The sequence below is a fragment of the Pinus tabuliformis genome, chromosome 8, assembly GCF_031772625.1.
Source record: "Pinus tabuliformis cultivar Carrire ecotype Pingquan chromosome 8, CPIR1, whole genome shotgun sequence".
NCBI classification, from domain to species: domain Eukaryota; kingdom Viridiplantae; phylum Streptophyta; class Pinopsida; order Pinales; family Pinaceae; genus Pinus; species Pinus tabuliformis.
Genome location: NC_142294.1, coordinates 2008632666 through 2008652438, shown reverse-complemented (window position 1 = coordinate 2008652438; position 19773 = coordinate 2008632666). Strand labels below are relative to the sequence as shown.

Sequence of the window (19773 nt, the reverse complement as noted above, 5' to 3'; positions counted from 1 at the left end):
TATGACTATCCATATGCTTTTTTAGTGACTAGTTTCCATTCGTTGCCCCTCTGCATTTCCATTTCTAAGTTCTATTTAACAACTAGTTTGCACTCAGTTAAAGGTTTTGGTTAGATAACATTATCACATGCATGCATTTATGGTCTACAATATTGTCACTTTTTTTAGCAACATGTTTAAATTATTCAGGTGCCCAAAAGTCCACCGTCATAACTCTGCTTCAATTTTCTACTATTTGTCCACAATTACAACTTTTCTACAAGAAGAGGATATATTTTTTTTTTCTCTATATTATAAACTATATGACCCATATAAGGATTGGATAAGGCTCTTCCATCTCTCCTTTATCCATCCCAACCACCATCATTCACCTTCCCGCCTTCCCCTTCATTAAACTTGTTCTCGACATTTTCTTGTAACACTTACAAGACAATCCTGTAGCACTACGAAAAAACCTCCAAATGCATTATAATTTGCCCCATAACAATATTGACCACTCCTAGGCACTAAATAATGATCATAAAACCATAAATAAAAATAAAATGGATTCAGATACCTAGTAGGGACTTTCCTTTGGTTAATAAAGTAGATAGATAGTCATTCCCATGAATCCTGTAACAAAGCAGTAGCAATTTTCTGTTTATTTTTAGAACATATTAACAAGAATCTTTTGAGTTGAATACACTTGGATTGAGTCCTAAAAACATTATTATTAATAACAAAATATACCCCATATCATTTTCATTTGATCGGGTTAGGAATTTGGTAGGTTAATTAGCTCACTCATTATCGAATTTCTAGTTTCTAGAGTAGTAATTTTCTACTAATTTTTAGCATATGTTAGAAAGGGTATTTTTGAGTGATTCCACTAGAATTGGAGTCCTAGGACGTCCTAATTAATAAAAAAGTCACCCCATCTAATTTTCATTTGATTTTCTTGGGAATTTGGCAAGGTAACTCGAGAAACAACAATCTTGTAGCAATCATGTAACAATCCTGCAACAATTTGTTTTCAAGATATTCCTTTCCAAGATTCACTCCAAATTCATGATAGAAGTAGATTTATGTCCTTTGAATGCTCTAAGATCACTTTTTTTGAGTTAAGGCTTGGTTACGTCGCCATTTAGCTCTTATATTCCTTGCTTCTTGAATGTTGATTTCTACAATTAGTCTAGATTTACTTTCTAGTAAAAGTAGAATATATTTTCTTATTCTTATTTACCTTTTGCAGATTAGGATTGACAACTTACCTAGATCTTTTCTCATTTGAACTGTTTTCATTGCTTTCTTTCACTTGCATCGAAGAGAGTCAGACTAGGAAGAGGAAGGTGTCTGTTGCACATATAGTGTTGGTCCTCTTTAAGTTTGTACAAACCTCGGGTTGATAATTTATGTTGGTAGCCTTGGGAGTTACACCACTCTTCTTACAATCTTGGGGTTCATAGAAGCATGGGTGATAATAATGAAGTGATGTGATAATAGTCATGGTCAAGACTCAAGTCAATGAATACTCAATTCAATGAATTTTATGCATTTACCAAACCCTTGAGTGAAATGAAGCTTTCTTGATGTAGAGGCTAGTTGAACATTTAAACTAGCCATAATAATTATCAAGATGTAGCTTCTTAGGGAGTGTGCTAACTAGAATGAATACACAAAGAATACTAAAATGGTAAACTTATCAAATGTTATTATTGTTCATTCATAAGTTTAAATAAGAATTTTTATTAGTATTAAAATTTTCAACTCATAAATTTTATGACCTAGCTCTTATAATTGTTTTCTCTTTATAATTCCAGACTTCTAGAGAGAAGGATAAGCACACAAAAATAACTTTTCTTTGAAAAACATTACACTCACACATAAATACATTTTCTTGTTGCGAGCTTGTCTAATTTTGTGTTTTTTCCTTACAATATAAGTCTTATCCTAAGAGAGGAAAACTATACTTGAGTGGTTGGATAACAATGTGTTCTCTCATTCCTTTGACTTTAATTGGAAGAAAAACATATTTTGACTTCTTGTGATAATGCTAAAAAACTAAAATATTACCCTTGCCCATAACATGTTTCCCCTTTTACTAAAATCATATCTATCTTAATTTTTTTTACTAATAATATTAAATTTGGTACTCTAAAGTATATGTAAATAATATCTTAAACATTAAGATATTTATCCTTATAATATCTTCTCATATATGAAACTTTTTTAACTAGCTCTTCTCATCATATATTATTGTTACTTTCTTGTATTCTTACTCCACATTAATAAAATCTAACACTTTTTTTAAAACTTTATTTTAAACCACTTTGAAATCTCTAAATCAATATCTTCTTCAAAAGTATGAAAAATTAATACGGAACCATGATGTCTTTTTTTTCTTTCGTATTGAACCAATCACAACTGAAAAAATATAAATATAAGATTAAAAAAAATTAGAAAATAAAATAAAATATTTAAATACTACTTAATATAAAGGGTGAAAATGCTATCATTATAAATATTAAAGGTTTTTTTTTTGTTATTAAGTATTATAATTAAAGTATTTCTTAATTGAAATCTCAATTGTTTTTTTTTAATTCCTCCTCAAATTAAAGTGAATGGAAACTAAAGTGAATGGAAACTAGTAAACAAGTTATATCCGTTTTATATCATAAATATTGATCTATGTTTGCAAATAATGTTAAATTTATATGTTTTTTTCAATTCTTAATTTAAATCAATCTTATTTATCAAATTATCTAGCACACATTAAATATGTATTTTTTATATAGTGTAAAATTTATTATAATTTAGATGTGAGTAATGACAACATCACTGTTATGAGAAGGGAATACTTTCACTCACTCATGTCTCTGGACCTTGGATCGTTAACCCGTTTCCTTATATGAATGGAAGACTAGCTCTTAGTCAAACAAATGCAGTTTTTGAACATACTCCATACCTTGATATTAAACATGTATTAAAAATAGTTTTTCAACTTTTATATAGTTTTCAAATTATAAATATTTAAAAAAATATTCAACATCCTATATATATATATATATATATATATAAATAAATAAATAAAACTAAATATTGAAAAAAAATAATTAAAAACCATATGTATAATATATTTATATAAAATAGCTCATCATTATGTTACAAAGTATTAAGTAAAATATAAAATTAGGAATTCAAATTCCTTATTAGTCAAACTATATATATATATACTTTATTACCATGCTTTGTCTTTATTCTTAATTTAACACATGAATGTCTTGTTTTAATAGGATGTCTCGCTTTTAATTTTTAATTTAACATATACTTTTTAGAATGAGATTTTTTTTCATGGTGAATTGGTGTTTATTTTGCGATAGAGTTTTTAATATTTTATTTTAATTGTCAATAATTATTTAGTGAATGGTAAAGGTTTGGTTTCTATTAAATATTTTAAAATATATTATTATGATTATTCAAGATTAATGATTGAAATTTATCTTAGATATACTTAAGCTTTTATTTTTTTAATCAAATTAATTAATTTTAAAAAATGTCATATTAACATGAATTATGTTTTTTTTGGACCATATGACATTAATAAAGTGTGATAATAACTCATGATATTGGAGAAAAATCTATTTCAAATTTCAAATTTTCCATTATAATATAAAAATGAATATATTTATAATTAATAATCTTGTTACATTATATATATATATATATATATATATATATATATATAGATAGATAGATAGATATTAATTTATAGGTTATTTATTTTAAATAATAATAATAAGTTTATGTACATGATCTTGGATAGATGGTGATAGGATGCTATGTTAAGGCATTCCATGTTGTGAAGACAATGGTTCAATTTCTCACCCACTAGACTTTAAGTTATGTATTAGACATGATAAAAACATAGTTCTACCAAACTTACAAAAAAATTAATAAATTTATAACTATAACAATATAAAATATATTATAATTGAAATATAACTAACCCAAATGGGGCCCACAAACTCTTGGTCTCTTGGGTTAGGGTTTTGGTTGTTTAGGGTTTTCTCATGTTTTCCAATAATAAATAGGACCTTGAGCCTCATTGTAACACAATTCAGAGGCATGTAGCCACCACATCTCTTCTGAGAGATAAGCTACCATCACCCAAGGTATCTTATTTCCATTCTATTAGTAAGCACAGTTCAATAATTTTCTATTAATGAAATGAAGTGTTTTTTGGCTGCATCTGTGTGTTTATGATTATCTCTATCAGTTGTTGAATTCCTTTTCCTGAGTGATGGTTTGGATTTCTGATGATGTGTAAAGGTGTTGTAGAGGATGTCATGATCCCTAGGGAAACTTTTAAGGATGGAAATTTATTTTAAAATTTAGAAACCTTGGCGAATCTCACTAGTACATAATATTCAATTTGTAAAATGTTTGGTAATTTTTTTGTAAAAGTATTCAAATTTCTACTAATATTATATTGTCTCTATATAAAATTTTGGTGTTTTTAAGGTAAACCAATTTCACACTATAAAATTTGCACGAATAATTTTTAGAAAAAATGGAAATTAATGAATCGTTTTTTGGAAAAAGCATGGAAAATTAGCCCACTTGCGAATATTAGCCCCTAAAATTTTCCGTGAGATCTCATGTAGAACTTAGCTTCATGTTTGTTGCCACTTGTTATAGTTTTTTCTCCCTTGAGTTGGTTATTTCCCTTATGATGACTACATCATGTATGAACTCTTCAAGATGTTGTAGAGATGGTTTTGAGGTTTTTCATGGATTGAAAAGATTTACAGATGTCAGCGATGCTCAGAAACAAGTTGGATGCAATTATGAGTTGATTTGAGCGGTTTTCTATCATCACTCTGCCATAGTTGCATGGAGCCAATCGTGTGGGAGTGGGTTTAGGCTCCATTCGCTCGCTTGTGGGCTTGTGAGAGAGACTATGGATCACAGTCACATGGAGAGTGGGATTTTTACTCACTATGCATGTAGATGAAGTTTCTTTGGATTTCTTGTGCTCGTCGGATGATTTAATTGGTTTTATTGATGTATCTTCTTCGACAATTTTCATGGAAGATTCCAATTGACTAAATCAACATGTCTTAATGTGTTTTGGAGTGTGAATGCATTAATGACGTGAGGAGTGGATTTAGTGGAAAAAATTATTTAAAATAAGGAGTAGCCACCATTGTGAGCGAGGAAACAAAGGAGAGATTTATGTAGAGAGCAGAGGGTGACCTCCCATAGAACATGATGATGCAAAGGTCGAATTTCTAGATAGGATCGCACAAAGATATAATATTATGAGATCAGAGAGCGAGGATATTTATGGAGAGGTCAACCATGATTTCAGAGAAGAAGGATTTGTTTTTCTGAATGTGATGGAGTTTGTAGAAGCTTGCAGCAGAGGATACTCATAGGGACATTCTATATTTGATTGTGTTAATGAAGAAACAATTTCAGGTTATAGTTAGAAGTGATAGCCTCTTCTATGTTGTAGCTAACACGCATATGATTGCAGGGATCAATGGTGTATTATTGAGATTTATATGTGTCTGATATGTGTGATTGCAGAGAAGGATTTGTATATGCCTCGATTCACATTATGAATTGAGTTGCATGAGAGAGGACTTGTGTGTTCATATGATTGACAATTGTAGGTTATTGTTGGATCCATTTGAGCATGTTGTCATTGATATATATCCTTGTGTAGCTCAGTGAGAGAGATATAGTTGTGTATGTTGTGAAGAGTGCATATGTTGATGTATTGGGTTTGTTTTATTGAGATGATGTATTGAGCTTATAAAAGAGAGAAAGTTGTTGTTTTGTACAGGGTCGAGTTTGAAACATTTTGAAATGTGGCCCTAGTGATCAAGAGATCAAGATAACTTGGGGAAGAAAAGATGGGTGTTCCTAGCCTATGGGTGTAGGTAGCTTTAGTAGAGGAAGTAGCATTATCATAGTCCAATGGTTGTCAGGTGAGGCTTTTAGGGGATATGAGTCTCTAGTGGATGGGTGTTCTCATAGTCAATTTCATATGAGAAACTTCCTTGTTGTACATAGCTAGGTATCATGATGTAAATTGATTTTCTTGATTAATAAAATTAGAAGTAGAGCAGCAACAACATCAAATGGTGTTTTTTTCCCTGGAGGGGGGTTTTCCACCAGAGATCCTTGTGTCCTTTATGAATGTGATTGTTTTGATTATGTTACGGCTTTTATATGATGATCATTGTATTTGTCGGTTAATCTAATAATGGCTTATTATGTGAACGTGTTATAGTAAATTGAAAAGAAATAAAAAATTTAAGAAACACAGTCACTACTGTGTCACCCCGCTCTTAGTAGTTAGCACATTTCCAACAAAGAGGATCTTGAGCTTGGTTGGCTTACAGAGGATCTATCCTCCTTGGAATTAAAAATCAATGAGGGAACCAAATCCACAATTTTAGGGAATTGGAGGGAAACAACCCCCCTCATCATGGAGGCTACTCTTCATCACTTTATGTATAAATAAGAGGGGCTAGTAGCCCACAGTGTATTTGAATAAGAGATTAGATTTTTGGAGCTAGGAGAAAGTCCTTTGTATGGAGAATTTTAACTATTGATGTATGAACAGTATTTTGAGTTAATGAAATCCAACTTATTTTCAATTTGAGTTGTCTTTATAGGATCCTGAGCTCCCTAGGGTTAGGGCCCAACCCTCGGTACTCAAGCCCCTTTATATTTTTTTCTTTTCTTTATGCATTCAATTTAGGTTAGTTTGTTGGTTATTACTTCATTTAAAAGCAATCTGGATAACAGAGTTTGTAGTAGATTTATAGTGTTAATATTCATGAGGTTTTTTTTTGTTTCAGGACTCGCTAAAAATATTTATGAGTATCCATATGCTTTTTTAGTGACTAGTTTCCATTCGTTGCCCCTCTGCATTTCCATTTCTAAGTTCTATTTAATAACTAGTTTGCACTCAGTTAAAGGTTTTGATTAGACAACATTATCAGATGCATGCATTTATGGTGTACAATATTGTCACTTTTTTTAGCAACATGTTTAAATTATTCAAGTGCCCAAAAGTCCACCTTCATAACTCTGCTTCGATTTTCTACTATTTGTCCACAATTACAACTTTTCTACAAGAAGAGGATATATTTTCTTTTTTCTCTATAGTATAAACTATATGACCCATATAAGGATTGGATAAGGCTCTTCCATCTTTCCTTTATCCATCCCAACCACCATCATTCACCTTCCCGCCTTCCCCTTCATTAAACTTGTTCTCGACATTTTCTTGTAACACTTACAAGACAATCCTGTAGCACTACGAAAAAACCTCCAAATGCATTATAATTTGCCCCATAACAATATTGACCACTCCTAGGCACTAAATAATGATCATAAAACCATAAATAAAAATAAAATGGATTCAGATACCTAGTAGGGACTTTCCTTTGGTTAATAAAGTAGATAGATAGTCATTCCCATGAATCCTGCTTAGCAATTTTCTGTTTATTTTTAGAACATATTAACGAGAATCTTTTGAGTTGAATACACTTAGATTGAGTCCTAAAAACATTATTCTTAATAACAAAATATACCCCATAGCATTTGCATTTGATCAGGTTAGGAATTTGGTAGGTTAATTAGCTCACTCATTCTCGAATTTCTAGTTTCTAGAGTAGTAATTTTCTACTAATTTTTAGCATATGTTAGAAAGGGTATTTTTGAGTGATTCCACTAGAATTGGAGTCCTAGGACATCCTAATTAATAAAAAAAAGTTACCCCATCTAATTTTCATTTGATTTTCTTGGGAATTTGGCAAGGTAACTCGAGAAACAACAATCTTGTAGCAATCATGTAACAATCGTGCAACAATTTGTTTTCAAGATATTCCTTTCCGAGATTCACTCCAAATTCATGGTAGAAGTAGATTTATATCCTTTGAATCCTCTAAGATCACTTTTTTTGAGTTAAGGCTTGGTTACGTCGCCATTTAGCTCTTATATTGCTTGCTTCTTGAATGTTGACTTCTACAATTAGTCTAGATTTACTTTCTAGTAAAAGTAGAATATATTTTCTTATTGTTATTTACCTTTTGCAGATTAGGATTGACAACTTACCTAGATCTTTTCTCATTTAAACTATTTTCATTGCTTTCTTTTACCTGCATCGAAGAGAGTCAGACTAGGAAGAGGAAGGTGTCTCTTGCACATATAGTGTTGGTCCCCTTTAAGTTTGTGCAAACCTCAGGTTGATAATTTATGTTGGTAGCCTTGGGAGTTACACCACTCTTCTTACAATATTGGGGTTCATAGAAGCATGGGTGATAATAATGAAGTGAGGTGATAATAGTCATGGTCAAGACTCAAGTCAATGAATACTCAATTCAATGAAATTTATGCATTTACCAAACCCTTGGGTGAAATGAAGCTTCCTTGATGCAGAGGCTAGTTGAACATTTAAACTAGTCGAGAATAATTATCAAGATGTAGCTTCTTAGGGAGTGTGCTAACTAGAATGAATACACAAAGAATACTAAAATGGTAAACTTATCAAATGTTATTATTGTTCATTCATAAGTTTAAATAAGAATTTTTATTAGTATTAAAATTTTCAACTCATAAATTTTATGACCTAGCTCTTATAATTGTTTTCTCTTTATAATTCCAGACTTCTAGAGAGAAGGATAAGCACACAAAAACAATTTTTCTCTGAAAAAAAATTACACTCACACATAAATACATTTTCTTGTTGCTAGCTTGTCTAATTTTGTGTTTTTTTCCTTACAATATAAGTCTTATCCTAAGAGAGGAAAACTATACTTGAGTGGTTGGATAACAATGTGTTCTCTCATTCCTTTGACTTTAATTGGAAGAAAAACATATTTTGACTTCTTGTGATAATGCTAAAAAACTAAAATATTACCCTTTCCCATAACATGTTTCCCCTTTTACTAAATCATATCTATCTTAATTTTTGTACTAATAATATTAAATTTGGTACTCTAAATTATATGTAAATAATATCTTAAACATTAAGATATTTATCCTTATAATATGTTCTCATATATGAAATTTTTTAACTAGCTCTTCTGATCATATATTATTGTTACTTTCTTGTATTCTTACTCCACATTAATAAAATCTAACACTTTTTTTAAAACTTTATTTTAAACAACTTTGAAATCTCTAAATCAATATCTTCTCCAAAAGTATGAAAAATTAATAAGGAACCATGATGTCTTTTTTTTCTTTCGTATTGAACCAATCACAACTGAAAAAATATAAATATAAGATTAAAAAAAAAAAAATTTTGTTATTAAGTATTATAATTAAAGTATTTTTAATTGAAATCTCAATTGTTTTTTTTTAAATCCTCCTCAAATTAAAGTGAATGGAAACTAGTAAACAAGTTATATCCCTTTTTATATCATAAATATTGATCTATGTTTGCAAATAATGTTAAATTTATATGTTTTTTTTAATTCTTAACTTAAATCAATCTTATTTATCAAATTATCTAGCACACATTAAATATGTACTTTTTATATAGTGTAAAATTTATTATAATTTAGATGTGAGTAATGACAACATCACTGTTATGAGAAGAGAATACTTTCACTCACTCATGTCTATGGGTATTGGATCGTTAACTGTTTCCTTATATGAATGGAAGACTAGCTCTTAGTCAAACAAATGCAGTTTTTAAACATACTCCATACCTTGACATTAAACATGTATTAAAAATATTTTTTCAACTTTTATATAATTTTCAAGTTATAAATATTTTAAAAAATATTCAACATCCTCTTTATTATTTTATATATATATATATATATATATATATATATATATATATTTTTAAATAAATAAAACTAAATATTGATAAAAAATAATTAAAACCCATATGAGTAATATATTTATATAAAATAGCTCATCATTATGTTACAAAGTATTAAGTAAAATATAAAATCAGGAATTCAAATTCCTTATTAGTCAAACTATATATATATACTTTATTACCATGCTTTGTCTTTATTCTTAATTTAACACATGAATGTCTTGTTTTAATAGGATGTCTCGCTTTTAATTTTTAATTTAACATATACTTTTTAGAATGAGATTTTTTTCAGGGTGAATTGGTGTTTATTTTGCGATAGAGTTTTTAATATTTTATTTTAATGGTAAATAATTATTTAGTGAATGGTAAAGGTTTGGTTTCTATTAAATATTTTAAAATATATTATTATGATTATTCAAGATTAACGATTGAAATTTATCTTAGATATACTTAAGCTTTTATTTTTTTAAATTAAATTAATTAATTTTTAAAAATGTCATATTAACATGAATTATGTTTTTTTTGACCATATGACATTCATAAAGTGTGATAATAGCTCATGATATTGGAGAAAAATCTATTTCAAATTTCAAATTTTCCATTATAATATAAAAATGAATATATTTATAATTAATAATCTTGTTACATAATTTATATATATATATATATATATATATATATATATATATATATATAGATATTAATTTATAGGTTATTTATTTTAAATAATAATAATAAGTTTATGTACATGATCTTGGATAGATGGTGATAGGATGCTATGTTAAGGCATTCCATGATGTGAAGACAATGGTTCAATTTCTCACCCACTAGACTTTAAGTTATGTATTAGACATAATAAAAACATAGTTCTACCAAACTTACAAAAAAATTAATAAATTTATAACTATAATAATATAAAATATATTATAATTGAAATATTTTCATACTTCTAAAAGGTCATCAAACTATTAATCTACTAATATTTAATATAATAAACTATGCAAATCAAAGATTAAATTTGCATAATCAATTCCTAATGACAGCTGCATAGTATTAAGCATATAATAACGACACTAAAAATGCAAATCTACTTGACACTATGTTTTACTTTTAATTATGTACATATCAAACACAATTTTAACCGTACATATGACATATCGTCTTATATGATCATTACTGAATATACGTAAGTTGCACATTCATATGGAACATATCGATGCAGGAGCTGGTTTCCACTCTTTATGTCGCTTTCCCGTTTTTTTTAACCATCTGCTATGGACCCTCAGCCCTCGGATTTAAACAAGTCTGGCTGCTCTAGTAGCCATCATGAATAAAGTATTGGTATGCTGCCAAGCTATGTAAAAACAACCACTGATTTTAACATTATCAAAACAAATTATATTCACGCTAAGCTTTATGATCTGACAGCGAGGAACCAAGTTCTATGATCCAACCGCTACCAAACTTAATCACCCAATAGATTTGACCAAAGACTCCAGGCGACACAACAGACCGGTACTCCTAGATTTAATGTGAAACACTAACCATTTCATTGAGCAAATCAAGCCATTCAGGTTTTGGAGGATGCATTCAGACTGACAGCTACGGCAAACGGTTGAAGGGTTCTGAAAGAGAAGTGTTCATTCCCACACTTCCACCGTGATCGTTGAACGTGGTCAACATAAAGCTAAATTCTTTAGCAACCTTTATAAACTGCTCTTTAGCAGACCACCCACAACCATTACATGTTGCTTTCCATCAATTCTGTTTCCATACCATTTCATGGAAAACAACGTAGCCAAAGCAGCCTGTACATCTCCACGCTTTCCAAATAATGAGGGTTTTCCGGCAAGGCATTCTCCTTTTAATTTCTCGACGACCAAAGCATCGGATGCTGCAGTCGCCATTCATGAAATGTTGTCAATGGCATGAAATGTGTCTACAGTACTAAATCTGGAATATCATCTGTAACTATTTCAAAAGAAAAGCAAGAAAAATAAAGAAATGCAGAACAGCTGAGAGCAATCACTGAAATGTAACAGGGAATAAAGTCTATAATTAATTGTTAGAGATTATTATAATGGAATGGTTTTTTTAATGGAATGGTTTTTATATGGTAGGAAAATTTATTATAATTCAGTTGTAAAATGACTAGTGAGGTTGTCATCAGTAAAAGTAGGTCAACTCAACACTGTCATTTAAGTAAAATCAGGTCAAGGAAGAGTTCAGCAAGGGGTGAGACTTTCACGCCTGACAACAGTTAACCTATTTCCTTAAGTCAAAAAAGCTCTTAGCCCGACAAAAATAGTTTTAATGAATACTCCAGACACAGTTATAATGAAAATATTAGAAAAACATCTGTTTATATGTATGTCTATATATTGCATAATGTTAGTAAAACATCGGTTTATATATATATTGCAGACGGAACGCTGAGTACCTTTTGTAACGTTCACGACTGAGTGTGCCCCTTGCAGCCTTTTACTCCATTCATCCATTATGTCCCATTCTCCACCTGGGTTCGGATGCTCCTCCTTCATATCTATGTTGCCCCTTGCCTGCAATAAGTTGACCTCATTTCTTCTTTCTTGCCTTTGATCCAGAAACATCCTAACTGTCGACAAGAGTATTTGTATCTCCAGGATCTTCGCCACACCCCTGAGGACTAATTCCCCCATTTTCAAAATTTTGCCAAAGAATTCCAAATCCAACTCAAGTTTTGAGATATGATTATACTTGAACATGGTCAGAGCATCTACACTGGATACGAAAAATCCTTCTTTGACCTTCACGTACAAGCAGTACTCACCATAGCTCAATTCTGCTGAGTGTATGATACCATTATTGATTTGAAATCCATATGATTCTATGCAAGGCTTTGCTCTCTGAACCACATCAACAAATTGGCACTCATCCAAATTTTTGAATTTGACAAATGTAGTTACAGGGTAAACACTTTTCTCTTCTTCTGTTGTGGTGTAATAAGCATAGCCATACCTCCTATCACAAGCTGCCCATCTCTTGCTAAACCAACTGAAGAAAATATAAAGAAGCTTGCACTTTCTGAATATCCACAACTTCACTGCTTTGGTTAAATAAGACATGAAATGCTCGTACACTTTCAACAAAGGGGTCCTTACGAAATCTACAATAATCAGAATGAGCGTGCAGAGAGCTGATGGATTAGACAATCCCTTGGCCTGTAATAGCAGGGGTATCGTCGCTAGGAAGGCAGAAAGCCTCACATTCCATGAAATGTTATATTGCTTTCCGAATATGCAGGGTGCATACAACTCATTTATGTGGTACTCCTTGGAAAGCATAGTTTCAAACATTTCTTCTTTGCTGATGACTGTCCCCATAACCAATTCGTTGGCAATGAGCTCCACTTCTTTTAACAGAATCATACCATCATGAATATCATACATCGCCCACTCGAAAAGTATGTCTTGATGGCAGAAGTAATAACTTCCATTGAATTCAACGGTATACCAATACCAGTTAAAATCAATCAACTTAACACCATTGATATTTCTGTTACTCTTCTCATCCAAATAGTGCTTCTTAAATTCTTCCCACGATGGTTCCCACGATTTCCCAAGACTATATTTCTTAGATATGTGTATAACATCCGGCTTCTCGTTTCCATCTGCCATTTTAGTGTAAGGAACACCATAGGCGTCTTCCTCAATGTGTGTGTTCCTTCTGAACAAAAACTTCAGCTGGCCCTTTATTGCCATTTGGCAGAGATAATAGACAGAATTTACAAAGGTGGTGTCCCTGGCAATCTGCCAGATCGCATACAGCCATTGTATGAGGATGAAAATTTGCCCCTTCAAGAAATCACTGAAGCTCATTTTCTTTCACCTGTGTCTAAATTGCCTTAATTAATTCCGGCTTTCCCCAGCCAAAATGTTATACAATATTACAGCTCAACTATCGAGAACTATACCCACATTTCAATAAGATGCTCTGAGATACAAGGAAGAAATCCTCACCATATATTTTGGCTGGTTTGTCGCCTCTGTTTTCAACTTAAATAAACCCTTCTGTGGTATTATGTACCTGAGAATTGGGTTTTCCTAGCTCTTAACCTCCTGAAATTTAACTTGTAAAAGCGATGCAAAAATCAATTCCGTGCAACGAACAAAATTATTACTTGCTACTAAATTATTGCCATGAAGTTAATAAAACTTATACCCATCAAACCTTTGCACGAAGAAAATCAAAAGCTATTCTTTGTAACGAACGGAATTCTTTCTTGCTACTGAAATATTGGCATAAACTTTAAAAGACTTATACCAGTGAATCCTTTGCATTGGCATAAATTTTAAATAACTTGTACCAATGAATCTTTAACATTTACTAATTAAATATATAAATTTGAATTAAATTATAGGAAAATTTGATATATCAAAATTACAGTTTGAGTGGATTTAATGGTTAAGAATATGTTTTCTTTGAAGGGATCAAGAGTTTAAAAGTAAAGAAAATCAAAATATGTATGTTTTTCTAAAATTAGTAGTTAAATCACTGCAAATTAACTTTGACATAATTATTATCACTCCACTCAACATATTTTTATAATTACATTAAAATTCTGAAAATCATTCTCCACATATTAGTAATATAAAAATTTTATATTTTTTTCATTAAACAATTGTTGAAATAATAAATTTGAGTAGTTAAAAATACATAATAATAATATTTTCCATTTTCATAAAATTAAATTCATTTATACATTAAAAACCCATTTTAAATTACCAAATAACTATAAACTTTCTAATCCCTTCAAATAAAATAAATAAAAACATCATTCACTTCGGAACTTCCCTTCCCGTGACCATCAAAAGTTAATGTTAAAGTAATGGATGCAAAGTGATAACATCAATTCTCTGTACGCCCCCACGGACAAGGCTTCATTAGTACTGTTGTGTGGAATCTAGAAATTTCCCAGAAAAACAACGTACGTAGATGGCACTAATTTGACCGTGTCAGCCTAGCTATAGAAAGAAAAGGAAAACGTTGCGAGTGAGTGGGGACCTTTTTCTAATGGGGTGCTAGGCCACAAATTTCCCGGAAAAATAACGTAGATATGAACATTGCCACTGATTGGGCCGAGAGTCTGTCTAGTTAGAGAAGGGAATTAAATTAAAGCATTGATAGTGAGCGGACCTTTTTCTTTTTCTTTTTGTCTTTTGTCAACAATACCAAAACAGTATGGACCGAGAGTCTGTCTAGTTAGGGAAGGGAATAGTGAGCGGACCTTTTTCTTTTTCTTTTATTCTTTTGTCAAGAATACCAAAATAGTATCATTACAATACCTTTTTATTTTATTCCTTTGGGCTTTTGTGGAGTATCATTATAACCAGGGACCCTTATGTTTTTATTTTTATTTTTTTGTGTTTTTCTCGAGAATATAAAATTGGCAATGGAAAAAGTATACTTTAATGGTGGATAAAAACAAATTTTAAATGATAATAGAAAAGGAAACAAATTTTAAATAATAATCTAATAGGAAATACAAATCTTAGATACTAATTAAATAGAAACTAGAGCTACTAATTAAATGGAAACCTGAGCATTGACCAAGAAAATGTAAAGTCCATCTTGTCAACTGCCAAACACAATCATGCAAACACTAGATAATCCAAGCACTGCTAATGCCAAATAGGACTCTCAACTGAAAATAAAATCTCTATTCAAGTTCCTACACTAGGTTCAATCTTCAGTCCACTTTGTGTGCAACCTAAGGAATAAAGTCATAGCGTGAATCACATTCTAGTTGTTATCAACACACTCAAAAGTGTTAACTTATGTGAGCATCATTTGTGTGCATAAAAAAAAACAACAACCTCACTCTACCCTAAAGTTCTCTCAAAATTGTAATCACACTTCAACAAATGACTTATCTCAATCAAACATGAATACTCGAAACTATGTTACCAACAGACATGCAAAGAAGAAACTAGAGGCAGAGTGTTGCAACCTTAGAAAATACAAACCAATATTATGTAAACAACTAATTAGGTGAGGTTATACATGTATTAACTCAAACAATTAAAGTCTCATTTTCATTGAATCCAAATGATTAAAGGTATAATTTATGTGAATTAAATCAACAACAATGATGGGATGCGTGAACTTGGTAAATAAAACAACTACATAAATTAGATATGCAAACTCTGTTTTGCACCAATACAAAAGGGATCAAATAATGTAACAAAATTCAACTCAAATAGATCATGCTTTCAACTTGTGGTAACTAGGGTTATTATTGTTGACAAGCTTCAAATCTAGCCGTTTTTCTTTTCAACCCTTGACAAAATTATTAACTTGTTTAATCTAAAGATCTCATTTTATCATTTCCAACCCAACTCACTATATTGTAAGCAAACGGTTTCAAATACCCACATATTTTTTGCACCTATACTTTAGTGTTAGGGAGATCTTGTTTTAGAGTACCTCTGTATCACTACTTCATTAATTCACCACAAATCCGCAACAGGCATAAAACCCCAAAACAGAGCTTGCATTAAAATGTTGGTATAACAATTCACCTTTTACTATATGACAAAGTATTTTTATAGCTTTATCATTTTCATTCACATAATTGAATCTATATAATATTTTCAAAGAGATGTATCACACTTATACTATAAACTTACATATCTGAATTCCTCAGATAATCATAAGCTTAAGAATTGAATGGATATCAAAGAGGCAGAGTATATGAAATTACCACACAACACCTAAAAAATTTGTAAGCAAACCACACAATCAATGCTTCTCATCTATTAAAGAATGCACACTAGATTAGTAAACCACATAAGAAACAAATAATAAGAGAGGTGTCAAGTTGGTTGGTGGGCCCAACAAATCGAGCTCATGCCCTCTGTATAAAATTAGATCACAGAGTCAAAATAACCATTAGGTAAACTAGAAATGGAAAAAAAAAACCTCACATTAGTGCTTGTATTAATAAAATTCAATCTTTTACATATGAGGCCTTATGCTCCAAGCTCCTAGACCAGAAATATCAAACTAGAATAACATCCTTCTTCCATAAGCCATGGCTGGGATTTATATGAAGGTTAAAAGACGATTTTTGGCTCTAACAACCCAATTTTTCAATTCTAGAAAATTATGCATTTTTAACAAATTGTCCTCAAAGAACCCCGCATAACTCTCGGGCCATGATGAATTTTGGAAACCTGTTTGAAGGGAGCATAACTATCCATATTTTCAACAAAATCCATTTCTTAGAATTCTAAGATTTTTCTTCATCTGTATGAAAATTGAGGAAAAAAATGGCACTTTTAAAAATGTGCAAATGTTGGGGCTGATTTGTCAATTTACTTCTAGAAAATCACATGTGTGACTTGGGTCCATTCTAACTCATTTGGAGGTGTTAAAAAATTATTTTGGATAGAAAACATCTTGAATTTTCCCGAAAAGTTGCAAATGTATGAAATCCCCAAATTGGTGCACGAATGTTGCTCTTTAGTGTGGGAACAAATCAGTGAAATATAAGTGCACCTCTGACTGTGAAATAGGCTCCAAAATAGTTCCAAACACATGTTTCAACTACGAGCTAGCATTTTCCTTTGTGGAAGCCTCAATGATGAAGTTGTCCAGGTATACTTGGTGCAGGATCCCTATGCAATGCAGGAACAAGACAATCTATATAAACAACATTTTAATGAACATTAGTCCTAAAAAATGCATATAAGGAAGGTCTTATTAGTTAAAATAAAAACGAAGCACAAATCTTCGCTATTGCATCAAAAAAATGTAAACCCATCTTCAGGTAGTCAAAAGAATCTTCAAGTATCTTCAAGGGACCCAAAACTATGGCTTATGGTATCCTAGAGATATAGATCTCACTCTTCATGCTTACACAGATGCAGATTGGGCCGGAAGTGTGGATGATAGGAAAAGCACAAGTGGTGGTGCTTTCTTCATGGGTTCCAGATTAGTATCTTGGTTTAGCAAGAAACAGAGTTCGATTGCCTTATCTATAGCTCAAGCAGAATATGTGGCTGCGGCATCTTGTTGCACACAACTTCTTTGGATGATGCAGACCTTGCAGGATTTTCAAATCACTTGCACTCCACCAGTCTCTATCCTATGTGATAATACAAGTGCAATTAGCATTTCAAAGAATCCAGTCATGCAATCAAAGACCGAGCACATACCAATCAAGTACCATTTTCTTCGGGAACAAGTGCTTGAGCAGAAGATCAAACTGGAGTATGTTCCTTCTAAGGAACAAGTTGCTGATATTCTCACAAAACCACTGCCCAGGGAAACTTTTGAATATCTCAGACAAAAGCTGGGAGTATTTGATGCTTCATCCTGCTGTTGAAGCTTATCTGTTCTACAGAAAAGTTGGTATACGCAAGTTACGTAAGGGATATACGCGTATATACGCCGAATTATGCTGGGAAAGTCGCGTATATGGTGTACGCGTGTTGCAGAAAGCATATCCGCATGCATACGCCGTTTTTTGCAGAGGAAGTCACGTATATGGAGCTCTGAACAGCAAGGGAAGACTCTGGTCGAAGAAGGTCTGAGATGGGTATGCCAGAATTCTTCAGGCACAGGTTCAGGGGGAGTAACAGGCACAGGTTCACGGGGAGCAGATTAAAGTCTCATAAAGCATTGTTGGCATTTAGATGTTTTTGGTTGTAGTACACAACTGTTGTTGGTTTCAGGAGAAGGAGCTCAGAAGAAAATCTCGGTTGCTGATCTAAAAGATGTGTATCAGATGCTGCTTGTGACTTTCATAAGTCTTGGTCTAGATTTGTTGTCTCTATGTCATGTATCTCTTCTGTGATATCTCTTTTATGGTGTCAAGGTCATGTAACGGCCTATGTTGGTTTCCCCACTATGCCTGGGATGATTGATGTAATATAATTGGTTGTTTCTGACGTATCCCCTCTTGGTTGGGAGTATGGATGTATGTATTGAGTCTTTTGGTAATAGGAAGGTCCCTTATGGTGTATAAGTCTTGGTTCCTTTGAAGAACATCTTTTGCAGATCTTGCCTACAGTCAGAGGAAGCATGTTTCAGCACAGCCAAGCAAAGATATCAGCATGTACTCACGGGGAGCACAGCCCTTTGCCCTTGATGTCAAAGGAGAAGAGTGACTTGATGTGGTGGTTGCCATCAAGTCCAAAGGGGGAGATTGTTGGCATTATGATTCAAGTGTTGTCCTTGATGGCAACTCACTCAGAGGTTGGTACAGGTGCTCAGAGGTTGGTACAAGTAATCAGAGGACAAATCTTAGTACAGCATGCTAAGAAAGTTCATATACGCAGGTTCTCTATATATCAAGTCACGTGTACACGCTGGTTGGCTTCGGTAAAAGCGCGTGTATGTGGAAAATTTCTCTTTGGTCCACGGCGGTTATTCCTTGGAAGTTGTGCCTATGATTTTGGACCTTGATGTCTCGACGAACGTGTTGATCCCTAGTTTTGAAGATGATGGTATTGGATTTCTATGGTTTTGGCTCTTGGTATTGAACGAGGCCTAAGGCTATATAAGGAGAAGGAAATCATTAGGCAAGTGTATCTGAAAAGTCCTGAATATCTGATGAAGTATTAGATCCAGTATGCAGGTTATTGGTTGATGAGGTATTGATTGATCTGAGCTAAGGAGAGATCTCACCGGTTAATGGAGAACTAGATCTAAGGAGAGATCGGGATCAAATGGTTTGAAATGAACTATCTTTATATGGTTGGTTATGCGTATTTCTAGATCTGCATACTCACGCAATGTTATGTTCTGGGTATAACTGAAATCTGGTACAGCTGCAAGTTATGAAAAAATATTTTTAGATCTGTACGCAGGTTGTCTTTGGTAAAACCGCGTGTATATGCGGGTTGCCTTCATTATAGTAGCGTATATCTTTTGGAGCTTGATTTTTGGGTTGC

At 32.0% G+C, this 19773-nt stretch overlaps 1 protein-coding gene across 1 annotated transcript; it reads right to left on the bottom strand.

Moving 5' to 3' along the window:
• Positions 1-11076: 11076 nt before the first annotated feature.
• On the bottom strand, positions 11077-14070 carry LOC149244484 (uncharacterized). Its single transcript, XM_089368013.1, has 2 exons — positions 12276-14070; positions 11077-11729 (listed from the first exon to the last, which is right to left on the bottom strand). The coding sequence occupies exons 1-2, from the start codon at positions 13690-13692 to the stop codon at positions 11542-11544; spliced, it is 1605 nt and encodes a 534-aa protein (XP_089224139.1). The 5' UTR covers positions 13693-14070; the 3' UTR covers positions 11077-11541.
• Positions 14071-19773: the final 5703 nt, after the last annotated feature.

What these genes read in the sequence shown, in the direction of transcription:
- LOC149244484 (XM_089368013.1), bottom strand. Translation starts at nt 13,692, where the DNA reads ATGAGCTTCAGTGATTTCTTGAAGGGGCAAATTTTCATCCTCATACAA. An exon ending in AGTCGTGAACGTTACAAAAG is followed by an intron (nt 11,730 to 12,275) that starts GTACTCAGCGTT and finishes TGGCGACTGCAG; the next exon opens with CATCCGATGCTTTGGTCGTC.